Raw genomic sequence first — 21,571 nt, 5'->3', positions numbered from 1 at the left:
TAGTTCACTTAGAAAGTCACTTAACTTTGAGTTGTTCACTTCGAAAGTCAATCAACTTTGTTTTATAACTCAAAAGTCACTCAACTATTAATAGTTTTCTTAAAAAGTCACGTAACTATTGATATTTTACTTAAAAAGTCACCCAACTAATTTAAATTAATTTTTTCATTAAATTTTGTAAAATACAAAAAAAATAATAAGATGCTTATTTTAATTATTTTATTGAATTTTTTTGAAGTATAATTTTTCTTTTTACCCTTCTTATCAATTCCAACTTCTTCTTTTTTGGATCATTTTTTAACATATTTAACTCCAGTTATATAATTGATAAAACGGAAAAAGTTTTTTTTTGGTCAATTGCTACGGTACGTTGTCCAAAAAAAATATAATTAAATAATTTGGATTAACAAAATAATTAAAATAAATATCTTATTATTTCTTTAAAAAAGTAGTTTAACATAAAAATTAAATTACAATAAAATTTTTATGAAAAGAAATATTTAAATTGATTGAGTGACTTTCTAAGTGAAATATCAATAGTTGAGTGATTTTCCAAGTGAAAAATCAATAGTTGAGTGACTTTTGAGTTATAAAAACAAAGTTGAGTGACTTTTGAGTTATAAAAACAAAGTTGAGTGACTTTCTAAGTGAACAATTCAAAGTTGAGTGACCATATGAGATATTAACTCACTAGCACATTTATGAATTTTTCACGTAAATCTCACGTAATTATTAGGGAAACCTAACTAAATATATCATATTTAGAAAATATTTATTATTTATAGTTGTATAATTTTAATATAAGTATAATTCAATTTTAATAGATAGGGTACATTTTAAGAAATTTATAATACATCTAAATTGCATGAGAAATTTACTTTTGTACATAGTGTAACATCTCTTCTTTTTTTTAATTAAAATAGTGTAATACATCTCTATTACATGCATATTTCGTTTTTAATACGCAGTGCATTTCTTTTTATTATCAAAATAAATATAATATATATGTATGGCATATATAATTCACTTTTTATACCTGGTATAATAGTTATAAATAATAAATATTTTTTAAATATAATATATCAAAGTAATAAATAAAAAAATATTTAAAAGCAATATTAATTATTTTATAAAAAGCCCTCGAAAGGTAATTATCATTTCTTATAATCTTTTGGCCAAAATTGCACATTTGGGCTAAAATAATTTGTGAATAATGATGATATATAAAGGTTGTCAAAAATAATAAAAATGATGATATATAAAGGTTGTCAAAATAATAATAAGTAAAAATTAGGCAAATGACATAGTATAAGAAAGAAATTACTTCATTTCCCTACTCTTTCATTAATTACCAAAAATCCCTTTTTTTAGTGTTTTTCGGATACATAATATAGCAGTGTGGATACTTAATATAGCAGCGCGGATACTTTAATTAATAATGGGCGGATACTTAAATTATTAAGTTGTTAGCAGCACGGATACTTAATTAATGGGCGGATGCATAATATAACAGCGCTGATACTTTAATTAATAACGGGCGCGGATACTTAAATTATTAAGTTGTTAGCAGCACACAGATACTTAATTAACGGGCGATGCATAATATAGCAGCGCGAATACTTTAATTAATAACGGGCGGATACTTAAACTAATAAAGTATCCGGTTAAGTTGAATTGGGGGAAAATAAGGGATTTTTGTATTTTAGTAAAAGAGTAGGGAAATATTGAGAATAGGTAAAGATGATGACATATAAAGGTTGTCAAAAATAATAAAAATGCTGATATATAAAGGTTTTCAAAAATAATAAAAATGCTGATATATAAAGGTTGTCAAAAATAATAAAAATGATGATATATAATGTTAAACAAAACATTTTCACGTCTAAACTGTTCCGCGCGCGATCCACGGCTTAATCATAGTATAATTAATCTATTTAAGAATTATTTAAGCTTGTTAATTAACCTTTCATAATCACCTGATGGAAAAAAAAATAATAACGTTGTTAATAGACATATTAGAAAGAACATCATAGGAATCAACAAGAATAACATCACTAATCTGTATTATCCATAGAGGAATATTTTCAGGATTCTAACACATCGTGCACAGCATTTCTAAATTAAATATTTATGATGATATAGACCCTGCGCAAAAAATAATGATCTTTAGCGGTAATTAATTAATGACTATAGTTTAATTGCCGCTAAATATATTTAACTCTCTTTGTATATGCCCCTATTAGCAACATTGGATCCAATGACAATCAACTAATGCCAATAAAAAAATTAACACTCTTTGTTAATGTGTATATTTATTGTCGCTAAATGGTATTTTTGTTATAGTAATAGTAATCTTTGGGTTTTTTTTTTAGTTAAGCTATGTAGCTGTAGGTATCTGTACTATGGAGGAGTGGTTTTTGAGAACAAAAACAATTAATATCAGGAAAAATAAAATAAGAACAGAACAATTAATTTTGTCTTATATTTCTAAAATATTACTAATAATAAATATTTTGGACAAAGTATTTTTAGTTACAGGGACAACTAAATAGATGGGTATACCATTCATCTTACACACTTTTTTAAAAAATCTCATTTGATAAATGTGATTTATTACTTAACCTCATCTCTTATGTGTCTGTTACATTCATTAGGTCTGTTTGTATCAATAACTTCTAAGAACATCATAGGGATATACAACTCTGTTGACGTTCACTGAATCTCTTATCAACAAAATATTAATGACTATTTTCATAAATATTTTAATTGAATTAGTGGAAAAATAATAAAATTATACTTAATATTTTATATGGAAGTTTTTCACTATTTCAGTAATAATCTGTTTTTCTATCGTACATTTTTTCAATGAGTTGAATCGGTGAAAAATGAATGGAAAAAATCATAATCTATAGCACAAATTTCTCAATAATTCGCGGTGAAGAAAATATTTATTTCTAACAAGAATATCCCTAATTTGTATTCTAATTTCCATAGAAGAATCAGAATTTTCAGAATCTTGTTCTATGATCTTCATGATTCTACATGTTTATGACACATGAAAAATATTATTTTTGTCTTTACGCCTTGTAGTTGTTAGGTGCCTGTTATGGAGGAGAGTTGACTTTAGAGAAACATTACTCTTAGTAAAAGAATTCATAAAACAGTAAAAAATAATATATATTTAAAGTTAATTGTTTTTGAATATATAAATATGTCCTTCTTTTAAATAAATTAATAATAAAATAACGCTAAATAAATTGAAACGAAAAAAATAAGAAGAATATTAAAAATAAATGCATTTTTCGCCCTCAACTAATCTAATTAAAATTGTTTCTACTACTATCTGTTGTCCCTAGTGCTTTTATGATTTTTGCCTTTTTAAAAAAATATTATATATAATATTCGATCAATCTATGTGTATCTTAATTAATTCAACGGATTATCTATTATCTTCTACTAACAAAGTTATCTCATATAATCATGTATATCAAGTTGAATCATGTTGTCCTAATGTTGATTGAGTTTATGAGTTGTTGAGAAAGTTACATCAATATAATAGCTTACAATAGCATGGGTCGATTATGATTGTGCTATACGACTATTTTAAAATAGGAATTATATTGTACTAAAAGATCAATTTGTGTAAATGACAATTAATATATATGTTAGGAATTAATTAATTAATTAATTGATTAAATGACGTGAATTTAGATTCGTTAGTTGTAGAGGACAAGTCGACAGTCGTGGAATAGGAGGGGGGGAGGGGGTTGTATATTTTGTCTTCATCATTCTCTATTTTTATAGCTTTACATTTACGTACGCAACAAAAATAGTAGAAGCTAAGAAAGTAATTTTTTTTCTTATACTATATGTAAAAGTTATGTATATATAGTTATTCATTTATATAATAATTTGTTTTTCGTATTGGTGACTAAATTAAAAAAGATGTCTGACAATCGAATTTCAAAAATAACAATTCCTTTCTATTCCTAGTAAGTGAAATGTAGGAAACTTGAGTGAACTTACATCACCAAGTGGATGGTCGAAATGATTATTGACTGCTTCGCCAGCAAAGCGGCCTATAATGCCAACAAACCCAATATCCCCAGGGCAAATTTACGGCACTTGAGGGCTTGGTTGACACGAGTATGGGGATCAATATTTATTTTTAAATAATCGATGTTTACATTAACTAAAGAATCTACATAGTTATTTTTCATGTAATGTTATTGGTTAAGCAGCTAGTGTCCAACTACAAATCATGTTAAATAATGCAATTTATGATGGGTTTTAAAATGTGTGAATGGAAAATGAAGAGTTGCGATTTTTATGAAGAGTTGTGACTTTTATAAAAAGTTGCGATTTTTATGAAAAGTTGTGACTTTTATGAAATATTGTGACCTTTCTGAAAGATTGTGACTTTTCCAAAGGTTTGTGACTTTTTCGGTAAGGCACAATAAGAACATTTTCACATTATCCTTTGTTTTCTATAAATTGAGGGATTTCCTCTCATTTTAGTTAAATGAATTTTTCTGGACTTCTTCTACTATATATTAAATCTAGTATTCTAAGTGTACTTTACTGCCATTGAGTGGTTCGCTGATACCATGATTTTAGGTACCGATACACCGGTGAGTAAGATCGTTCTATCCTAGGAGGTTATATTCCATTAACCTCGGGTACTTAAGGGGAATAATTTCCTTAAGGGGACACTGTGCATTCAGTGGACTCAATTTTCTTCTNCTTCGCCAGCAAAGCGGCCTATAATGCCAACAAACCCAATGTCTCCAGGGCAAATTTACGGCACTTGAGGGCTTGGTTGACACAGGTATAGGGATCAATATTTATTTTTAAATAATCGATGTTTACATCAACTAAAGAATCTACATAGTTTTTTTACATGTAATGTATTTATTGGTTAAGCAGCTAGCGTCCAACTACAAATCATGTTAAATAATGCAATTTATGTTGGGTTTTAAAATGTGTGAATGGAAAATGAAGAGTTGCGATTTTTATGAAGAGTTGTGACTTTTATAAAAAGTTGCGATTTTTATAAAAGTTGTGACTTTTATGAAATGTTGTGACCTTTCCGAAAGATTGTGACTTTTCCAAAGGTTTGTGACCTTTCCGGTAAGGCACAATAAGAACATTTTCACACTACTCTTTGTTTTCTATAAATTGAGGAATTAAATGAATTTTTCTGGACTTCTTCTACTATATACTAAATCTAGTATTCTAAGTGTACTTTACTGCCGTTGAGTGGTTCGCTGATACCATGATTTTAGGTACCGATACACCAGTGAGTAAGATCGTTCTATCCTGGGAGGATATATTCCATTGACCTCGGGTACTTGAGGGGAATAATTTCCTTAAGGGGACACTGTGCATTCAGTGGACTCGATTTTCTTTCTTTAAGAAAAATATTTTTATATTGTTTCTAATTTGTTTATGATTCTATTTTCTCTACTAGTTTTAATTTTCTAGTTTTGAAAATACTCTTTAAATTTTGTCGTTTTTTACCAAATTCTTCAAAGTTTTGTTCTAAATATCTTAGGAATACAAGATCAACAACAATTTATTTATTTCTTTTAGTGAGATTTGAATTCAACAACTTCGATTTGTTTAGCTTATAATAAATTTAAGCTATCAAACTATCTTTATTTATAATAGCATGTTAGGAGGTGTAAATAATTTATACTATCCGTAATATCTTTTAAATAATGTGACTGTATAAGAAAGTTTAAGTTTTCAATTCAAAAATTATGTATGTATATATATAGATAGATTTTGGATTTCTTAAACATAAGACTAGAGGTTAACTCAATGATTCAAGAGATTCAATATTCATCTTGATGTTTCACGTTTAAATTATAAGCACTATATTTTTAATTTTTAATTCTTTAACAAAAATTCTAAATCTGTCACGGTCTAGCTGGTGAATTTGTTTCTTTACCTTCTTTAGGACGAGCAGGAGGCAATCTCTTTCTACTGACCTATTTACCTAACTTTCAAGGACACAAAACCTAAATAAATATAGTGAAAATTATAATCTACATTTTAAAAATAAAATAAAATAAAATAATTAATACCTTACCTAAAAGGTGACGATCTAGTGACGCACAGTTCCACCTAACCCCGTGGACCCAAATCTCCACAACAACGTTTCCTTTTACGATCGTTGGAAAAACAATCTTTTGTTAGGAATAAAAGGAAAAAAAAGATTGCAATATAAAAGTTGGTGAGAGTACAATCTTTCTCAAAGAATGAAAAGTTGAAAAATGTAATAAGTATATTTTTTAAAAAAAATTACAAGTTAATTAGCTTTTGGAAGACGAAAAAACATTTTTTTCCCTTCTAAATCATCTGTTTTACTATAAATAATTTTAAGGCAAGAAAAATTGAAATGGTTATGTACCAAGAAAGCAAAACAACAAACCACATTTTAAGGCTTATTCATAGCATATTAAAAATGGTTTTTTTAAAATATTATTATATAGAGCAATATTTAAAATGTTATTTTAAGGTTAAAAGTAAGATGGTTTATTATTCAATTTGCATTTTGCAAGGTTTTTGATTGAAAAATTAAAGCATTTATGATAATGCTTTAATTTTTCTTCTAAGAAAATAAAACTCAAATAAGGTAAAAAAATTTTAAAAAATCCTAACAATGTATACATTTAAGTCAATCTAATTATATAACTTTGATGTCAATATCTTAGCTACTGAAATAATTCAATTTTGTTCAAGAAATGCCACCTAAGCACTGTCTTGCCCTTGTTTAAAACTATATATATATGTGTGTGTGTGGTGGTATGAACCAAAATAGTAGCTCACAACTCTTTTATTTCTCCTTTCCCTTTGAACTATTCTCCTGTTTTCTACAGTCTGTTTTTTTTTTAATTTTCTAGATAACTATGGGTAGTTTGGAAGTTGAGAAAACAGCTATTGGCTGGGCTGCAAGAGATCCTTCTGGTGTACTTTCACCTTATACCTACACTCTAAGGTATGTAAATTACATTTGCGAACATAGACAGTGAGGATTTATATAGTCGATCAAGCCTAGTAATTTTTGTTTGTTGTTATATAGTAACAATTTAGTAAATTTTATGATTATTTATGATTTTTTTCAATTAAAAAAAAATGATGTGCAGAAACACAGGGCCTGATGATGTGCAAGTCAAAATTTTGTACTGTGGACTTTGTCACAGTGATCTTCACCAGGTTAAAAATGATCTTGGCATGTCCAATTACCCTATGGTTCCTGGGTAAATTCTCTTTCACTTCTCTGTTTCCCCTGCTTTTTCCAGAATCTACACCTGTTATGTTGTGAATTTGCACACATATGCCTTTCTTGTTTTGGTGTCCCACACGATATTCGTATTGTGGTCAGACTAAATTTGAATTTTGCCAGAAAATTTCATATTGGGGGTAAAGTATTCTTTCACAAAGGCAACTTCATGCTCAGACTTAAATTAGCTGAAACTTTTGAAAAAAGTACTAGTCATTTCATCACAACGTTACATATATGCCTAGTATAGAATTGCTATTAGACAAGTGATGGGGAACATTGGACTAAGATGTAAAGTTGTTGCCATGTGATCAAGGTTAAGAGGTGGTTCAAGCTATGGGAAACAGTCTCTTACAGAAATGCAGGATAAGATTACAAACAATAGATCCTTGTAGTCTGACCTTTTCTAACTCCCGCATATAGCAGGAGTTTAGTGCATCTAGCTGCCTGTTTAAGTGAGAATTACTAAGTTGGTAAAGCACTTTTATCTCCCACAAATAAGTTGAGTGGATAAAAATGTGGCATAGCCAAGATTTCTAATCAAAATGTAAAATTATGCTTTTTCGAACAGGAAACTTTGAAGTAATTTTTGAATCATCTTATCACTAAAGTAAAAGCTACTGTCTTATCAAGGATTATTTTTACTTTATTTGCGCATTATAAGTATTTAATGGAAAAAATAGTAGAATACTCCACTTATGTAGCTCCTCAATAAGTGGAGACCACTGTGGATCCCATGGGAGTGGAGGACAATTTGATTACTTAGAGGGTGTTTGGATTGGTTAAACCTGTTTTTAAGTCAGTTTGTGTTGACAAATATAAAAATAACCTAAAATAAGTATAAAAAAAAGAAAAAGTTAGAAAGTGTTTGACACGATTAAAAATGACTTAAAATAAGTTCAAAATCAAAAGTAGGTCTCCCCTACTTTTTATTTTTTGATTTAAAAGTCATTTAAGTTTGACTTTTTATTTTTGACTTAAAAGCTACTTTTTTTAAGCTACAACAAAATTTCAACCCTTTGAATCTTTGATTGATGTCAATTTCAGTTTTCTTGATACTCCAAAAGGAATGAAGTTTGTGGTGGAAATAAAACCATATAGTTAATGTAGTTATTTATTGAACTTAGATTTTCATAGTATATATTAATTCTTAGCCATGAAAATAAATCAACAAAATTAAGTGGTCCTTGTGCTAAAACCATACGTGGTTGGGATTTAGTTGATTATTCCAAATGCCTCGTCTTTTTCTTCCTTCCATCACACAAATACGAATCGCACAAAGCCAACGTTACTTTTGATCAATCACTCGTTTTCAATATAAAACTGCATAATACAATATATACCTACGAGTTTAACTTTTATATACTGATACCACCTAAAACAATAAAAAGAGAAGTTAGTAACTTAACTTACACTATAATTAAACGAATCATTTATGTAAATGATTTTTACATGTCCTAGATGCCAAAGTAAAGTTGTTGGTGACAATATCATTGTCTATTTTGATCCTTATCCCTTTATAATTTATTTTAATTTTGTGGTGGTGATGAAATTTGATGTAGACATGAAGTTGTTGGAGAAGTGGTGGAGGTAGGGCCAGAGGTAACAAAATTCAAAGTGGGGGATATAGTTGGAGTTGGATTGCTTGTTGGATGTTGCAAGACTTGCAGGCCTTGCAAGCAAGACATTGAGCAATATTGTGCTAAGAAGATATGGAATTGCAATGATGTCTACACTGATGGCAAGCCAACCCAAGGTGGTTTTGCTAATTTCATGGTTGTTGAACAAAAGTAAGCCTACTCCCACCAACATAGAATAGTTTAACTTCTATATTTTGATAGAGTAAAAAAAATATTTACACTATGTATTAAGTCGCCTAACAAATGAAGTTTTTATTATGTTGTTATCATAGGTTAATTATTATAAACATTTTTTGTATGTTATTTGTACCAGTAAACGGTTTATGGAAGTAGTTAATCTAGCCTTGAACCTATGACTTTGTTTTTCAGGAAATGCTTATCATAGTGAAACTAGTAACCTAGTTATATATATCGACACTATAAAAAGTATTAATACTGAAATGATTCTTTTCGCCGTGTATATAGATTTGTGGTGAAAATTCCAGAAGGTATGGCACCAGAACAAGCAGCCCCACTACTATGTGCTGGTGTGACAGTATACAGTCCTCTGAACCATTTTGGTTTTAACCAAAGTGGACTAAGAGGTGGAATTTTGGGACTTGGAGGAGTTGGACACATGGGAGTAAAAATAGCAAAGGCAATGGGACATCATGTTACTGTCATTAGTTCTTCAGATAAGAAAAGACAAGAGGCATTGGACCACCTAGGAGCTGATGATTATCTTGTTAGTTCAGACAATGAGAAAATGCAAGAAGCTGCTGATTCACTTGACTATATTATTGACACTGTCCCTGTTAATCACCCTCTTGAACCTTATCTCTCTTTGCTTAAAGTGGATGGCAAGTTAATCTTGATGGGAGTTATCAACACCCCTTTGCAATTTGTCTCACCAATGGTTATGCTAGGTAAGTCATTTAACTTATTTACACTGACAGTATACTTTTTTTAATTAGGTTGTGTGAAAGATAGTTACAATGAACTATGCAACGCTGTAAACAAGTCGACATATATTAATTAAGTGTCGTAACGTATTAAGTAGGATGATTTTTTCTAACACGGCGTTTTCCTTTCTATTTATCAAAATATAATTGAATTATGAAACTTTGAATTTTTTTCATGTAGGATTTGTCAATATGTGACAAAAGATAGAACAAAGGGATTGGAAGAGTGGTCATTTAGTCAAAGAAAATCAAAATTTATTGAAACATGCTAGTTATGATATAGTCTACTTTTGCGGCAAATAATGAGAAGGATTAGGACAAAATTATTATAGGCTTAATAGGATTTTATGTCCACAATAATAGACAACATTAACCAGTGGCGGCTCTACAGCTTTGAAAAAAAAGCAATTGCCTTAGGCCCCAAAATTTGAGGGGCCTCATTTTTAAAAAAATTAATAGGTTATAAGTATTTTTTAAAAAAAATATTGAGTAGTATTTATAGAAAATAAAAAAAAATTCATAAAAAAGCAAAGAAGTAATAGAAGTTTGACAAATTATGAATAGTATGTCTCAAGAAAATATTAAATAATTGGCTATAATAAATTTTATAAAAAATATATATTCGAATTGAAGGCCTCCATTCGGATTTGGCTTTAGGCCACCGATTTATTAAAGCCGCCCCTGACATTAACAACACTAACCATACACGTATTAAAGCTAATGGATTAGTTTAACATTACTTTAATGGAACCTTCTATTATTATTTAAAGTTCTTATGCAATAATAGTTTATGGATTTTTCTGCACCATCTTAAATAGATTTACAATTATATGGAGTAATTCTTTTATATATACTATGAAAACTTCTAAAAGTGTGCAATCACATGTGGCAACAAATTAAATTGAGTTAATGACGTCAATTTTCTTACAACAAATATAGAATCTGAATTAAAGTTACTGAGTTTAGCTGAGGCCGGTAACCTTGTAGCTCTGCAATTTTTATACTATCAAATATGTATAACTCAAATTCTTAATTGTTATTAGGGAGAAAGAGCATCACTGGAAGTTTTATTGGTAGCATGAAGGAAACAGAGGAAGTGCTACATTTTTGCAAAGAAAAAGGTGTTACTTCTCAAATTGAAATGGTGAAAATGGATTATATTAACACTGCAATGGAGAGGTTGGAGAAAAATGATGTGAGGTACAGATTTGTGGTGGATGTTGCTGGAAGCAAGGTTGACCAGTAATCATATACCAAAAATAAATGGAGTTGGGCTATAATATGAAGAGAAAAATTGAAATACTCAACTTTGATATTGTCATCGTTTGTTTTCTTTAATTTGTACTTGTATTTTGTTAATTTTAAATTGTACCTGTATTATCGTGTTTGGGGGATTGAATGTTACAGTTCTGTACTTTGTTTTCTTTCTTATAAAACAATGTAAGTTTGAGACTTTATTTTTGATGTTGGTGACGATTATGAAATAAACCAACCATATTTTGTTTGGTATGTGAAAACGACTTCCTCTTCTCGTGACCACAGAGTACAACACTGTTTATATTCTTATCAGTGACGAAATTAAAATTTTCCATAGAGTCCTTTCATGTAATTATTCGGAAAATGTCTTATATCAGCTTGACCAAGTCAAACAAGGAAATACTACAAGCATTATAACAAATGTCAGCCCTATGTTCGCCTTTAAACGATTGGAATTTTATACTACTGTTTATGCACTCACAAAATAATACTACTGTTTATGCACTTTTAGTTACTTTCTTAAACTTTGTTCAAGTTAAAACAAGACAAATAAATTGAAACACCAAAAGTTATATATACATAATACACATAAAATATATTATATAGTACTGCGGGTCGATTCAGTATTTTCACTCAGGGAGTTCGAAAAATTGGAATTTGGGAAATGAAAAGTTATTTAGCCTTTAGAAATGGGACCTTGAATTTTTGGGTTCAAATCCACAGTTTTAGCACATTTTTCTTTTTTTTAAAAAAAAACGAAAAAATTAGCAACTGAAACTAAATAAAAAGAAGGGAAAAAGGACAAATATACCCCCGAACTTTCAAAAATGGTATATATATACCCTTCGTGATACTTTGAGACTATATATACCCTTGCTGTCCAATAATCGGTGCACATTTACCCCTCCCACTAACGGCACACTCTTTATGTACACGTGGCGTAATCCTAAGCCATTATCCAATTGCCCAATTTTTTAAACCCAATTCCTAAGAACGCGCCCATGATTCAATAAACCCACCAAATTTATGGGTAAAATATACTCGCTAAAATTTAAAGAAAAGACTCAAATCCTAGGAAGCGATTAGATTGGTGAGATCAAGGAGAGGGTGAAGACAGTGAATTGGGGCTTCGTCGAGTTTAGGATCAGCAGGAAAAATAGAAAAGAAAAGCATAGGAAGCGATTAGATTGGTGGGTTTCATTAGATGACGGAAAAAATGTGGAGGAGGAGAAGAGGAGGCCAGCCATAAGCATTGAACTTACGCAGACCAAGCTGCGAAAAAGAGGGAGGTGGAGGTGAGCGTACACAATAAGGCAATGGTGATGGAGGAGGCGGAGATGGTGGGGGTGGTGGTAGTGAATAAACAGGTGGTGGAGGTGATGGTGGTGGCGGTGCAGGAGGAGATGGAGTTAGTAGTTGCAATGAATAGCCTGGTGGTGGAGAAGGTGGAAAGGGTGGTGGTGGCGGTGGTGAATAAACTGGAGGTGGAGGAGGTGGTGGTTAAGGTGAAGGAGGAGTATAAATTGGTGGCAGAGGAGGAAAAATAGGCACCACAACAGGCGGAGGAGGGGCAGGCAACGACGGTGAAAGTGGTGGTGGAGATGGCAAAACAGGAACAAATTTATGACACCTAAAAGCACTACAATTAATTTTTTTAGACAAAAACGCCTTATACTGTCCCGGAGACCGTTGCACCGGTATTTTGGGCAAACAATTCCGTTCATCATGAAACTCCGGCAACCCCAAATACACCAGCGGTTCACCAGTGAAGAAATTATAAGGATATGTAAAATTTTGAAGCTTAGGAAGCTGACAAATACTTTTTGGAATTGTTCTAGGAAGCATATTATGTGCCACATTCAATTGCTCCAAATTCATCAAATCACCTAAAAGTGTGGCATCAGTAGCACTCCAAGCATGAGAGGAACTGTATGTTATGTTGCACCAGAATACGGTAGTTGTGGGGAGTTATCTGAAAAGTGTGACGAGGACACCCATGTCCGAATTCCGGGGCGTGCTAATCTTCTCTCTTGGGCATGTTCGAATTCCAGCTATGGGGTGCTAATTTTGGGTCTTTTCTTTAGATTTAAATTGGGTGGGTTTATTGGGTCATGGGCGGGTTCTTAGGAATTAGGTTAAAAAAATTGGTCAATCGGATAATGGCTTAGGATTGCGCCACATGTACAGAAAGAGTGTGCCATTAGTGGAAGGGGTAAATGTGTACCGATTATTGGATGACAAGGGTATATACAGTCTCAAAGTATAACGAAGGATATATACATACCATTTTTGAAAGTTTGGGGGTATATTTGTCCTTTTTCCCTAAAAAGAAAGCTAAAAAAAATAAACGCTCACGCCTGGATTCAAACTTCAGATGCAAAAGTTAACTTTAAGGAGATCTGCCATTGAGCGTTAGTTTTTTTCTTGTCCATGAGTAGGTTCAAAAATTAATATATCTACATAAATACAGAAAATTTACCTTATATATACAATGTAATTTTTTGCCGAAGGGGTTGAACCCCATGGAACCATGTGGGTCCACCCCTGAGTGCCAGGTTGATCTCTCATAAAGTTCATAAAAAGAACTTTCTAAGATACCAATGACCAGTCCTCATATTATTTGCTAAGAATCAAGTAAGTCTAACATTTCATGAACAGTTACACATAAATTTATGCTCTGCAGCAAAAAAACTTGATACAGTCACCTCTACGATTCAACACATAAATGTTATAACTGCAGAACTGTAATTCATGAGCAATGCTACAGTCACTTCTATGATTCAACAAATAAGAAATAAAATCTTTACATTAAATGAACTCATCGAGAGAAGTTTTATAGTTGAAGTACAAATAAGGTTCCCGTCAGATATATTTCTCATTCATAACATCAAAATTACCTAACCAGAGATACTAAACAAGCGTTTCCCAATCACATTAACAATTAAAGCCTCTGCAAATGAGATTTCAATAATGTCCTTCCTATTCACGAGTTGTCTGAAAGGCGTCTTTCATCCTAACATGTCCTCATCCAGTGTTAGCGTGTGTTCATAACACTCTGCTGAAGTAGATATTCATGAAGTGTCTTGATGGATTGAAGCCAATCAAGATAACTATAAGCAACAAACAAAAATTGTTACCGTATTACCCAAATATGAAGACAACTAGATCATGAATAAATATAAGTACTTACAGATGGGTGAAAGGACGATGACAATGCCAATTGGATATAGGAAGAATGTTGTCCTCTCCAAAAAGGGTAATACTGCATAGGGGGAAATAAGTTCATCATCCATATCGATTAGTTAACATAGATGGAAACCAGCACACGGTCATGCATTAAGCAGAATTCTCTATAAGTTTCACAATAGTTTTTTAAGACCATGCTTACTATACCTAGGGATGAAACACGTTTGATTCCAACTAATACAGCACTAGCCATCAGTCACAATTAATGACTTATTTAATTTGGACATCTCAGATCAGAAATGATTGAATTTGAACACACCAATCATGAAGCAAGAAAATTCATCACTATAATTTATGTACAGAGGTTGTCAACAAATTTTAGCCACAGGAAATCTCTGCACAGAATAGCCAGGAAGATATATGCTGATACAAATAAATCTCAACTGTTCCCATAAAAGTTAAGACTCCACAAAATTAAAAAGGGTAAATTATCTTAGGACATGGAATTCATCTTACCATAATTTTGAATTTTCACGAAATTAAAAAGGGTAAATTATCTTAGGATATGGAATTCATCTTACCATCATAACCTAAAAAGTTGAGGTAATGATAGTAGGAAGCTGCGACCATGAAGAGCAAATTTGACAGCAAAACAGGAATGAAACCATGAGCTACCAAAAGCGGGGAGAGAAAATAATGTATGACTGCCACAAAAAGAAAGCCATCAGTCTTTATCAAATAAAAACAGAAACCAACAGTAGCCATCAATATACTGAGTCTGAAGATGCGCAAACAGCACATTTCATCTTAGCACGGTCCTTACTTACCATAAAGCAAAACAAACATAGGGAAGAAAGAGTTGCAGTGGACATCAAATGCATACAGCCTTCATGAGAGACAAGAAAGTGTGTAAGTAAGAAAGTTTATAAATAAAAGTGAATTACTAACCCTAGATATCGAGTTTCAAAATTCAGCATGAGGAGAAAGAAGTAGACAGAATAAAGAATATGAAGTTTGATATGGAAAGGTTCTGAACTTGCCATTCTACCCGCTGTTCCACGGCATGACTGCTTGGAGCTTCCTCTCGAAGGTAATTGTTGGTTAGGAACCTGCAAGGACAATGGTTGATAAGACTATGCTGTCATGATACAATGAAAGATTTATGCTTTCACCATAAATATGGAAAACTTGAAAAGAGAAACAGAGGGAAGTTTATATTTGTTGAGAATGAAGAAAGAAGATAAGGCAAATATTTTTCTTGATGGCCCCAAAATTTTAATCAACAAAAGGGGAAATCAAACAATTTTCCCTTTCTTTATTTTTTGCCACCCTAACTAAACAAAGAAAAACATGATGTCCTTCACTTTCTCATTGTTTACTCTTCTGCTATCTTCTTTTCCTTTTTCCATGCATAGGCTATACTCTACAGAATGTTTACATGAGAATTCATGATACAATGTAAGATTTGGAATCTAAAGAATTTTAACAGAAAATGTCCACAAAGCTACTTATCAGTTAGTACAGGAAATTAAATGTACTCACTCCATACCACTTTGTTTGACATTGTTTCACTTGACACAAGATTTAAGTAAGAAATGAAAACTTTTATAAAACCTACTTCATATGCCATAATAGTTTGTGGCTATACGACTTTTGAAACTTATGGTCTTAAACATGTCATAACAATTGTGTGGTTATAAATATTAAGGAAATATGGACATGTGACATTCCCTTTGGGATGGACTAATAAGGAAGTAGTACCAAACGAAGTGGAATGGAGGGAGTGGCATAATCCTAGGAGGGATTGTTCCAGGTGCTAATAATTGTTGATTTTGAATTATCAACTATGCTGCTCGCACTCTCCAAATATGCTGCCACACCCATGGAAGATCGTCCAAAAATGCACTACTTTTGGAGGATCCGACACGCAACTGGTGGAATTTTGAAAAGTCCGAGCAACATAGATCATCAACTAAAATCCAGGGTAGAAGATCTTCGTTGTACCTTCCCTAAAATTGAGGTTAGCACTCTTTTGCAATGAGTTTCTAGTTTAGTCAAGCAAAGCTAGAGATAACACAAGTAGCATGTAGTTGTAGAGTGATGATCAGGTGACCCTCTCTATATTCTCTAGATGAAGCCGATCACCTCTTTATTTTTATATACTGAATAGTGAGAATTCCACAGTTTTTTTTTAACGGAATTAACAAGACAAAGTGAGAATTCCACTGTTTGGAATACGAGAAATTTCTGATTCCTTTCTATAGTTCCCCACAGAGATCTGATTGCAAGTTCAATCAACTAATTGAGACACGGATTGAAAGCTTATCGGTCCCATAAAAAATGAGAACTTTTTACAAATTACATCAAGATTAATCTAAGTTTAATAGAAAGGGAACTATGATGGGGTTGTATTGAATATCCAAACAATAATAGCCCTTACCAGCAACATGTTGCCAAAGTAGCTCCGGTGAGTATAAAATGAAAAAGCAATACTGAGATAACTACAAAAACAGCATGTCCTGCACTATGATCATACCTGAAACGGATGAAAGATAAAGATTGCAACATGATTCAGTATCAACAAGAACATAAGCAAAAAAGAATACAAAGAAGTCAATATCTAACTGGCGCATTTACATTATAAAACTGAGCTCAATAATGGCACACATGGATGATATTAGTACACTAAAATGGAAATGTTGGACCTCCACACCATAATTAACTTGATTCAATCTATGACATCATAAAATATTCTCTTGATAAGGCAAAGGACAATTCTCAAGGGAAGTGATTGAGTTTACCAATCTGTGATCTTAGACCAAAATGAGTAGCAGAGTATAGGAAACGTACGCAGCACAGTATGCTAAAGTAGCAATCACCAACAGAAGAGTACATATGACAATAAATGCAGGATCATCGCGTGCCCACTGGTTCTTTGTTTCTAAAAGAGAAAAAAAGAAAACAACAAGAGGCCAACTTTAGATGAACAGTAGAACTCCAGTAAAAAAACTACTTTGCAACCAGACACAGTACTTAAGTAGGAGATCAACACAACAGCGAATGAATATTCAAGTCACCCATACTTGTGCGCTAGTGTCAAGTTGCAAAACATAAAGATGAGAACATTTACACTTTAACATATCAATAGATCCAAAAATGGTGGAACTGTAATCAAAGTTGAAAATTCAATTTCTTTTTAACACTCATCAACTTTTGCTTCAAAGACATCAAAAGACAAAAGTTCAAACCATGTGCACCAGATTAGAGGTTTTTTTCTAGATATAACTCTCGCACTCCTAATTTAAATGGTCCCTTTGACCAGCCCAAGGATTTAGAAAAGTGTGGCGCGATTTTATGTTGGCGTTTCTCAAATATATGTTTGTAGATGTAATAGGAAAACCAATACAGATGAAAGTAGTATTACCGCTTTGACACTAAGGAAGTATCATAGTTATATTACCCCCTTTGTCCCATTTTATGAGATTTGACCACGAAGCATAGGATATTAGTTCGATTTATGTAACAAACAGAGAGTAATAGAAGTAAATATTAATAATACTAGCCACAAGGTACAAAAGGGAAATGATGTTGATAGTTTATTACATTAGCTACCTAACAGATTAGAACAGCTAGGGGCTGAAGATTTGTAAGGCCCCTGGCTACTCTTATGCATCAACTTGCTGCATTTATCAGTAGAAGTCTCACTTGCTTATCAAAAAGTTATCAGTAGTACTAGCTCAAAAGTTAGTTTAACGAGAAAACATCACATCAAATATAAACTTGACCAGTTAAATGAATTTGAATTCATAAAACTTGAGAAAGTTGTATAGATATTAATTTCTTTATATAAGTTATACAACAATATTATTAAGGGAATGATATAAAAAATTATCATTTTTTAATAAAGTCCCAACATAAGAATCATCATACAAATTGGGATGGATGAAGTATCATATGAAAAGTGAATAAGAAGAAACCATAAGGATTGAGCAGTACTAGAACAATCCACAAATTCAATTTCAATACAAAAGAATCATATTGCATTAAATGAACGAAAGAATAAAGGAAGACAAGAAGGAAACTTACGCTTGTGGTACTTTGTGTGCTGATATCTGAATCAAATGTCCAATGCCACAAACAAATGCAAATACAACATCAGTAATTCGGAACTAAATTAGACATCATTGTATAATGATTAATGAGCTGATATCTGGCTATACTGTAGCATGTCAACACCAAATTCAAAGGTGAAAATTAGACAAAGAAGTGAAAGATGCACCAGCGCTCTCACATTTTGTTATGATTCTTTTCCTCATCCCAATACTTAATTCCTCAGAAAAACAAGATTAAGGTCAATTGCTTTATAGCTAGGAGTTTGACAGGTTGAATGACAACAAAGAAATGGATTCTCAATTAGTGTAACTTAAGTTACCAATGTTTAGAACGACACACTTGCAAAATATCTTAATGAAAAAAAATTGCAAACAGGCACCTAAAAACCTTCAGAAGTAGTGAGCTTTTTTTAAATCAAGTAAATGTATTTTCATTCATAAACAGGTAGCGAATCTACAAAAATATGATTTCTCTTCAAACTCCACCCAATCATCTACACAAGAAGGAACATTTTTGCGTTCACCAGACGAGAATAAGGGAGCGGAGACTACTATTCAACTTCTTCAAAAGATCTCCTATGTCTCTCTCCAAACAACCCCCATTAACTCAAATGGAACCCTTTAAAGGAAGTAAACTTACTATCTATAACTATTTGTTTAAACCGCAAAACTTCCTCATCATTGCAGTTGCTCTTATACTAGCAGATCACACCTATTTTTGACCCCTCCTTTTGCTTCACCTATTCTAACAACATTCCACGAAAATCTTTCAAATGTCACATATCATATCAGTGCCCTTATTAGCATCTCTCTCCCTGTTGCTCACATCGATCCATTTGAGATCATTGCAAGAACCTTCACAACAGATGAGCACAATGTTCTGTGTAACATAACTCCTACAGTTTCTTTTTTAGCCCCACAGTGGGGGTTTAGTGCTTTCTTTTTATCATCAAGAACTCTTACAATTCCTCTTTATTTTTCTCCTTCATTTCTTTTTTATTTGGATACTCCATCAACTCTTTCGATAATTTAATCTTTTCATATGAAGTATTGACATTAAAAGACAACTTATCTCATGCAATGCTTATCCATACATGAGTTTTTGGATCAACAACAAATTGATATGGTTCACACTTCACAGGAAAATGAATGTTTATTCATCTGCCCTGAAATCAGTATCACATCTTGTTAACTGATACCCCAGAAAAGATGATCACTAGACTAGATAGTCTAACACTACTTAACAGAACACAAGATATTGCAAGTTCATTAATATTCTATGAAATATTAACTGTACTGTAGTACTAAATTTAAAAGAACATGGCACTTGATACACAAAATACTTACACTACTTTAGGGGAGGTGCATAGATGAAGCATTTGCCAAAAGGTATATTCGATATCCATCTGTTGCCACTGCACACATTGAAGGAGGAGCGGAAACAGTAAAGTTACCGGAAATGAAAACCCTTTTTGAACAAATGAATTAAACAGAAATTAACAAAACAAGCACATTGCTTCAGTGCAGTTACCTCTCTCAAAAAACAATAAAAAAGCAAATTGCTTCATTTTCGCTACAATTTGCCAACATATAATCAAGGAGCACTAATTAAACATGGAGTTCATGATGGCAGATACACAGCGGACGAGGTTCTAACATTTGCAAACTAATAGGTCTAAATTAGAGAACTGGAAGCATTCCAGTAGAACTGAGAGAAACATCTGAGAAACCAGAGATACCAGTGAATCTAAGAGATGGCAAACTGAAGTTGGCTATCTTACTATTACCTCGTATATTTCTAGTTGGTATAATAAAGAAAAATGTGATTGTCTACAGAGAGGGTTTAGGCATTGAATACAATCTCCAGCACACTAACATGCAGTTTCGATTGTGGGTTCACATTGTACTATTGTTATTTTAAATACAATGTTTGTTATCATTGCTACTTTAAAATTATTGCATTGCAATGTCAAATCCATTTTTACATAAACAAATAAAAGACCCATTTCATGCAATAACTAACTTAATGTGATAGAATTAACACACTTCTGCTCCCGATTTTCCCTTACTATTACTTAAACTGTGGTGTCCGGGTCAGCTACTATTATTTAATAATATCATTTTACCCTTAACCTTATTTTTTTAACTCCACCCTTTACTCTATTTTGCCTTGATCATATTTTAGCCCCACCTTTTCATCAATAGTACTCCTCCTTATTGCCAACTAAATAGGTTCTCCTTCTCTACCCTCTCACCAGTTACTTGCCAGTGATCTTCTTCTTCTTCTTTCGAGTATTGAATTGTTTAGTATATAATATTTTAACAAATCTTCCACATTATTCCCCTTTTAGTTGCTTTACTATCTTGGGTGTAATCATCTTTCTTTTCTTTTTTAGTTTTAAAAATATGATAATCCAATATTAACAATAATTACCAGAATTATAATCCATTAACAAATCCTAAAATCTTGATGGAGAATTATACAGAGAAATACCATAATTTGAAAGTGTAGAACAAGAAAAGCGAGTAAATGAAACAAAAGAATACCAAGATCGGGATCTGATCTGTACAAGATCAGACAAACTACATGTGCAGAGAGTTAATTGAAATGGAAAGAATGAAAAAGAAACCTTGATTATTTTGCGAAGGTACTGAGGCAATACTGAATTGGGTCGGACATGAGAGCTCGTTCGACCTAAACCTTTTGAAGTTGTGGGCAACATGTTTATCTTTTTTTTCCCCTTGTTCTTCAAGAATTTTGTGATTCCCTTCTTTCGTTGATTCAATTGGATCAAATATCGCTGGATTTTACAGCTCTGCGTCTGGTTTGACACTGTTAGTCCCCTCTCTCTCTCTCTCTTTCTCTTCTTCCTCCTCTGTTTCTGGTAATGCAGGTGAAATCGCTAAAGGGTTCGGGTGAATGACCCAGCCCAACACAAGAGTGACCCGACTACGCAATCTATGCTAGTTGTCTTCTGGTATTCTGTATTTATATTTATCCGACTTAAATTTTTATTTTGCCTCCACCGTTATCTTTTTATTATCCTTTTATTAAAAAAAAGGATAAAATAAAAGACTACTCCGTATTATTTACTTTTCTTTTCAGTCTATTTAAAAATATATTTTTTATAGTAAAACTTACATAAA

The 21,571-nt window shown here is 32.0% G+C and overlaps 2 protein-coding genes across 2 annotated transcripts; one reads left to right on the top strand and one right to left on the bottom strand.

The window, feature by feature from the left end:
- Positions 1-6,816: 6,816 nt before the first annotated feature.
- On the top strand, positions 6,817-11,259 carry LOC125842176 (probable cinnamyl alcohol dehydrogenase 1). The gene is made up of 5 exons (XM_049521414.1): positions 6,817-7,003; positions 7,152-7,265; positions 8,851-9,078; positions 9,394-9,833; positions 10,913-11,259. The coding sequence occupies exons 1-5, from the start codon at positions 6,915-6,917 to the stop codon at positions 11,113-11,115; spliced, it is 1,074 nt and encodes a 357-aa protein (XP_049377371.1). The 5' UTR covers positions 6,817-6,914; the 3' UTR covers positions 11,116-11,259.
- A 2,655-nt stretch (positions 11,260-13,914) lies between these two features.
- On the bottom strand, positions 13,915-21,362 carry LOC125845883 (uncharacterized). Its single transcript, XM_049525377.1, has 10 exons — positions 21,055-21,362; positions 19,772-19,839; positions 18,399-18,424; positions 17,163-17,253; positions 16,753-16,848; positions 15,353-15,421; positions 15,140-15,198; positions 14,894-15,016; positions 14,317-14,388; positions 13,915-14,236 (listed from the first exon to the last, which is right to left on the bottom strand). Exons 1-10 carry the CDS (start codon positions 21,145-21,147, stop codon positions 14,172-14,174), a joined length of 762 nt encoding a protein of 253 aa, XP_049381334.1. The 5' UTR covers positions 21,148-21,362; the 3' UTR covers positions 13,915-14,171.
- Between the last annotated feature and the right edge of the window lie 209 nt (positions 21,363-21,571).

Source organism: Solanum stenotomum, chromosome 1 (assembly GCF_019186545.1).
Source record: "Solanum stenotomum isolate F172 chromosome 1, ASM1918654v1, whole genome shotgun sequence".
Taxonomy (NCBI): Eukaryota; Viridiplantae; Streptophyta; class Magnoliopsida; order Solanales; family Solanaceae; genus Solanum; species Solanum stenotomum.
Note: the sequence above shows the minus strand (reverse complement) of the source record. Positions and strands in the feature narration are given on the sequence as shown.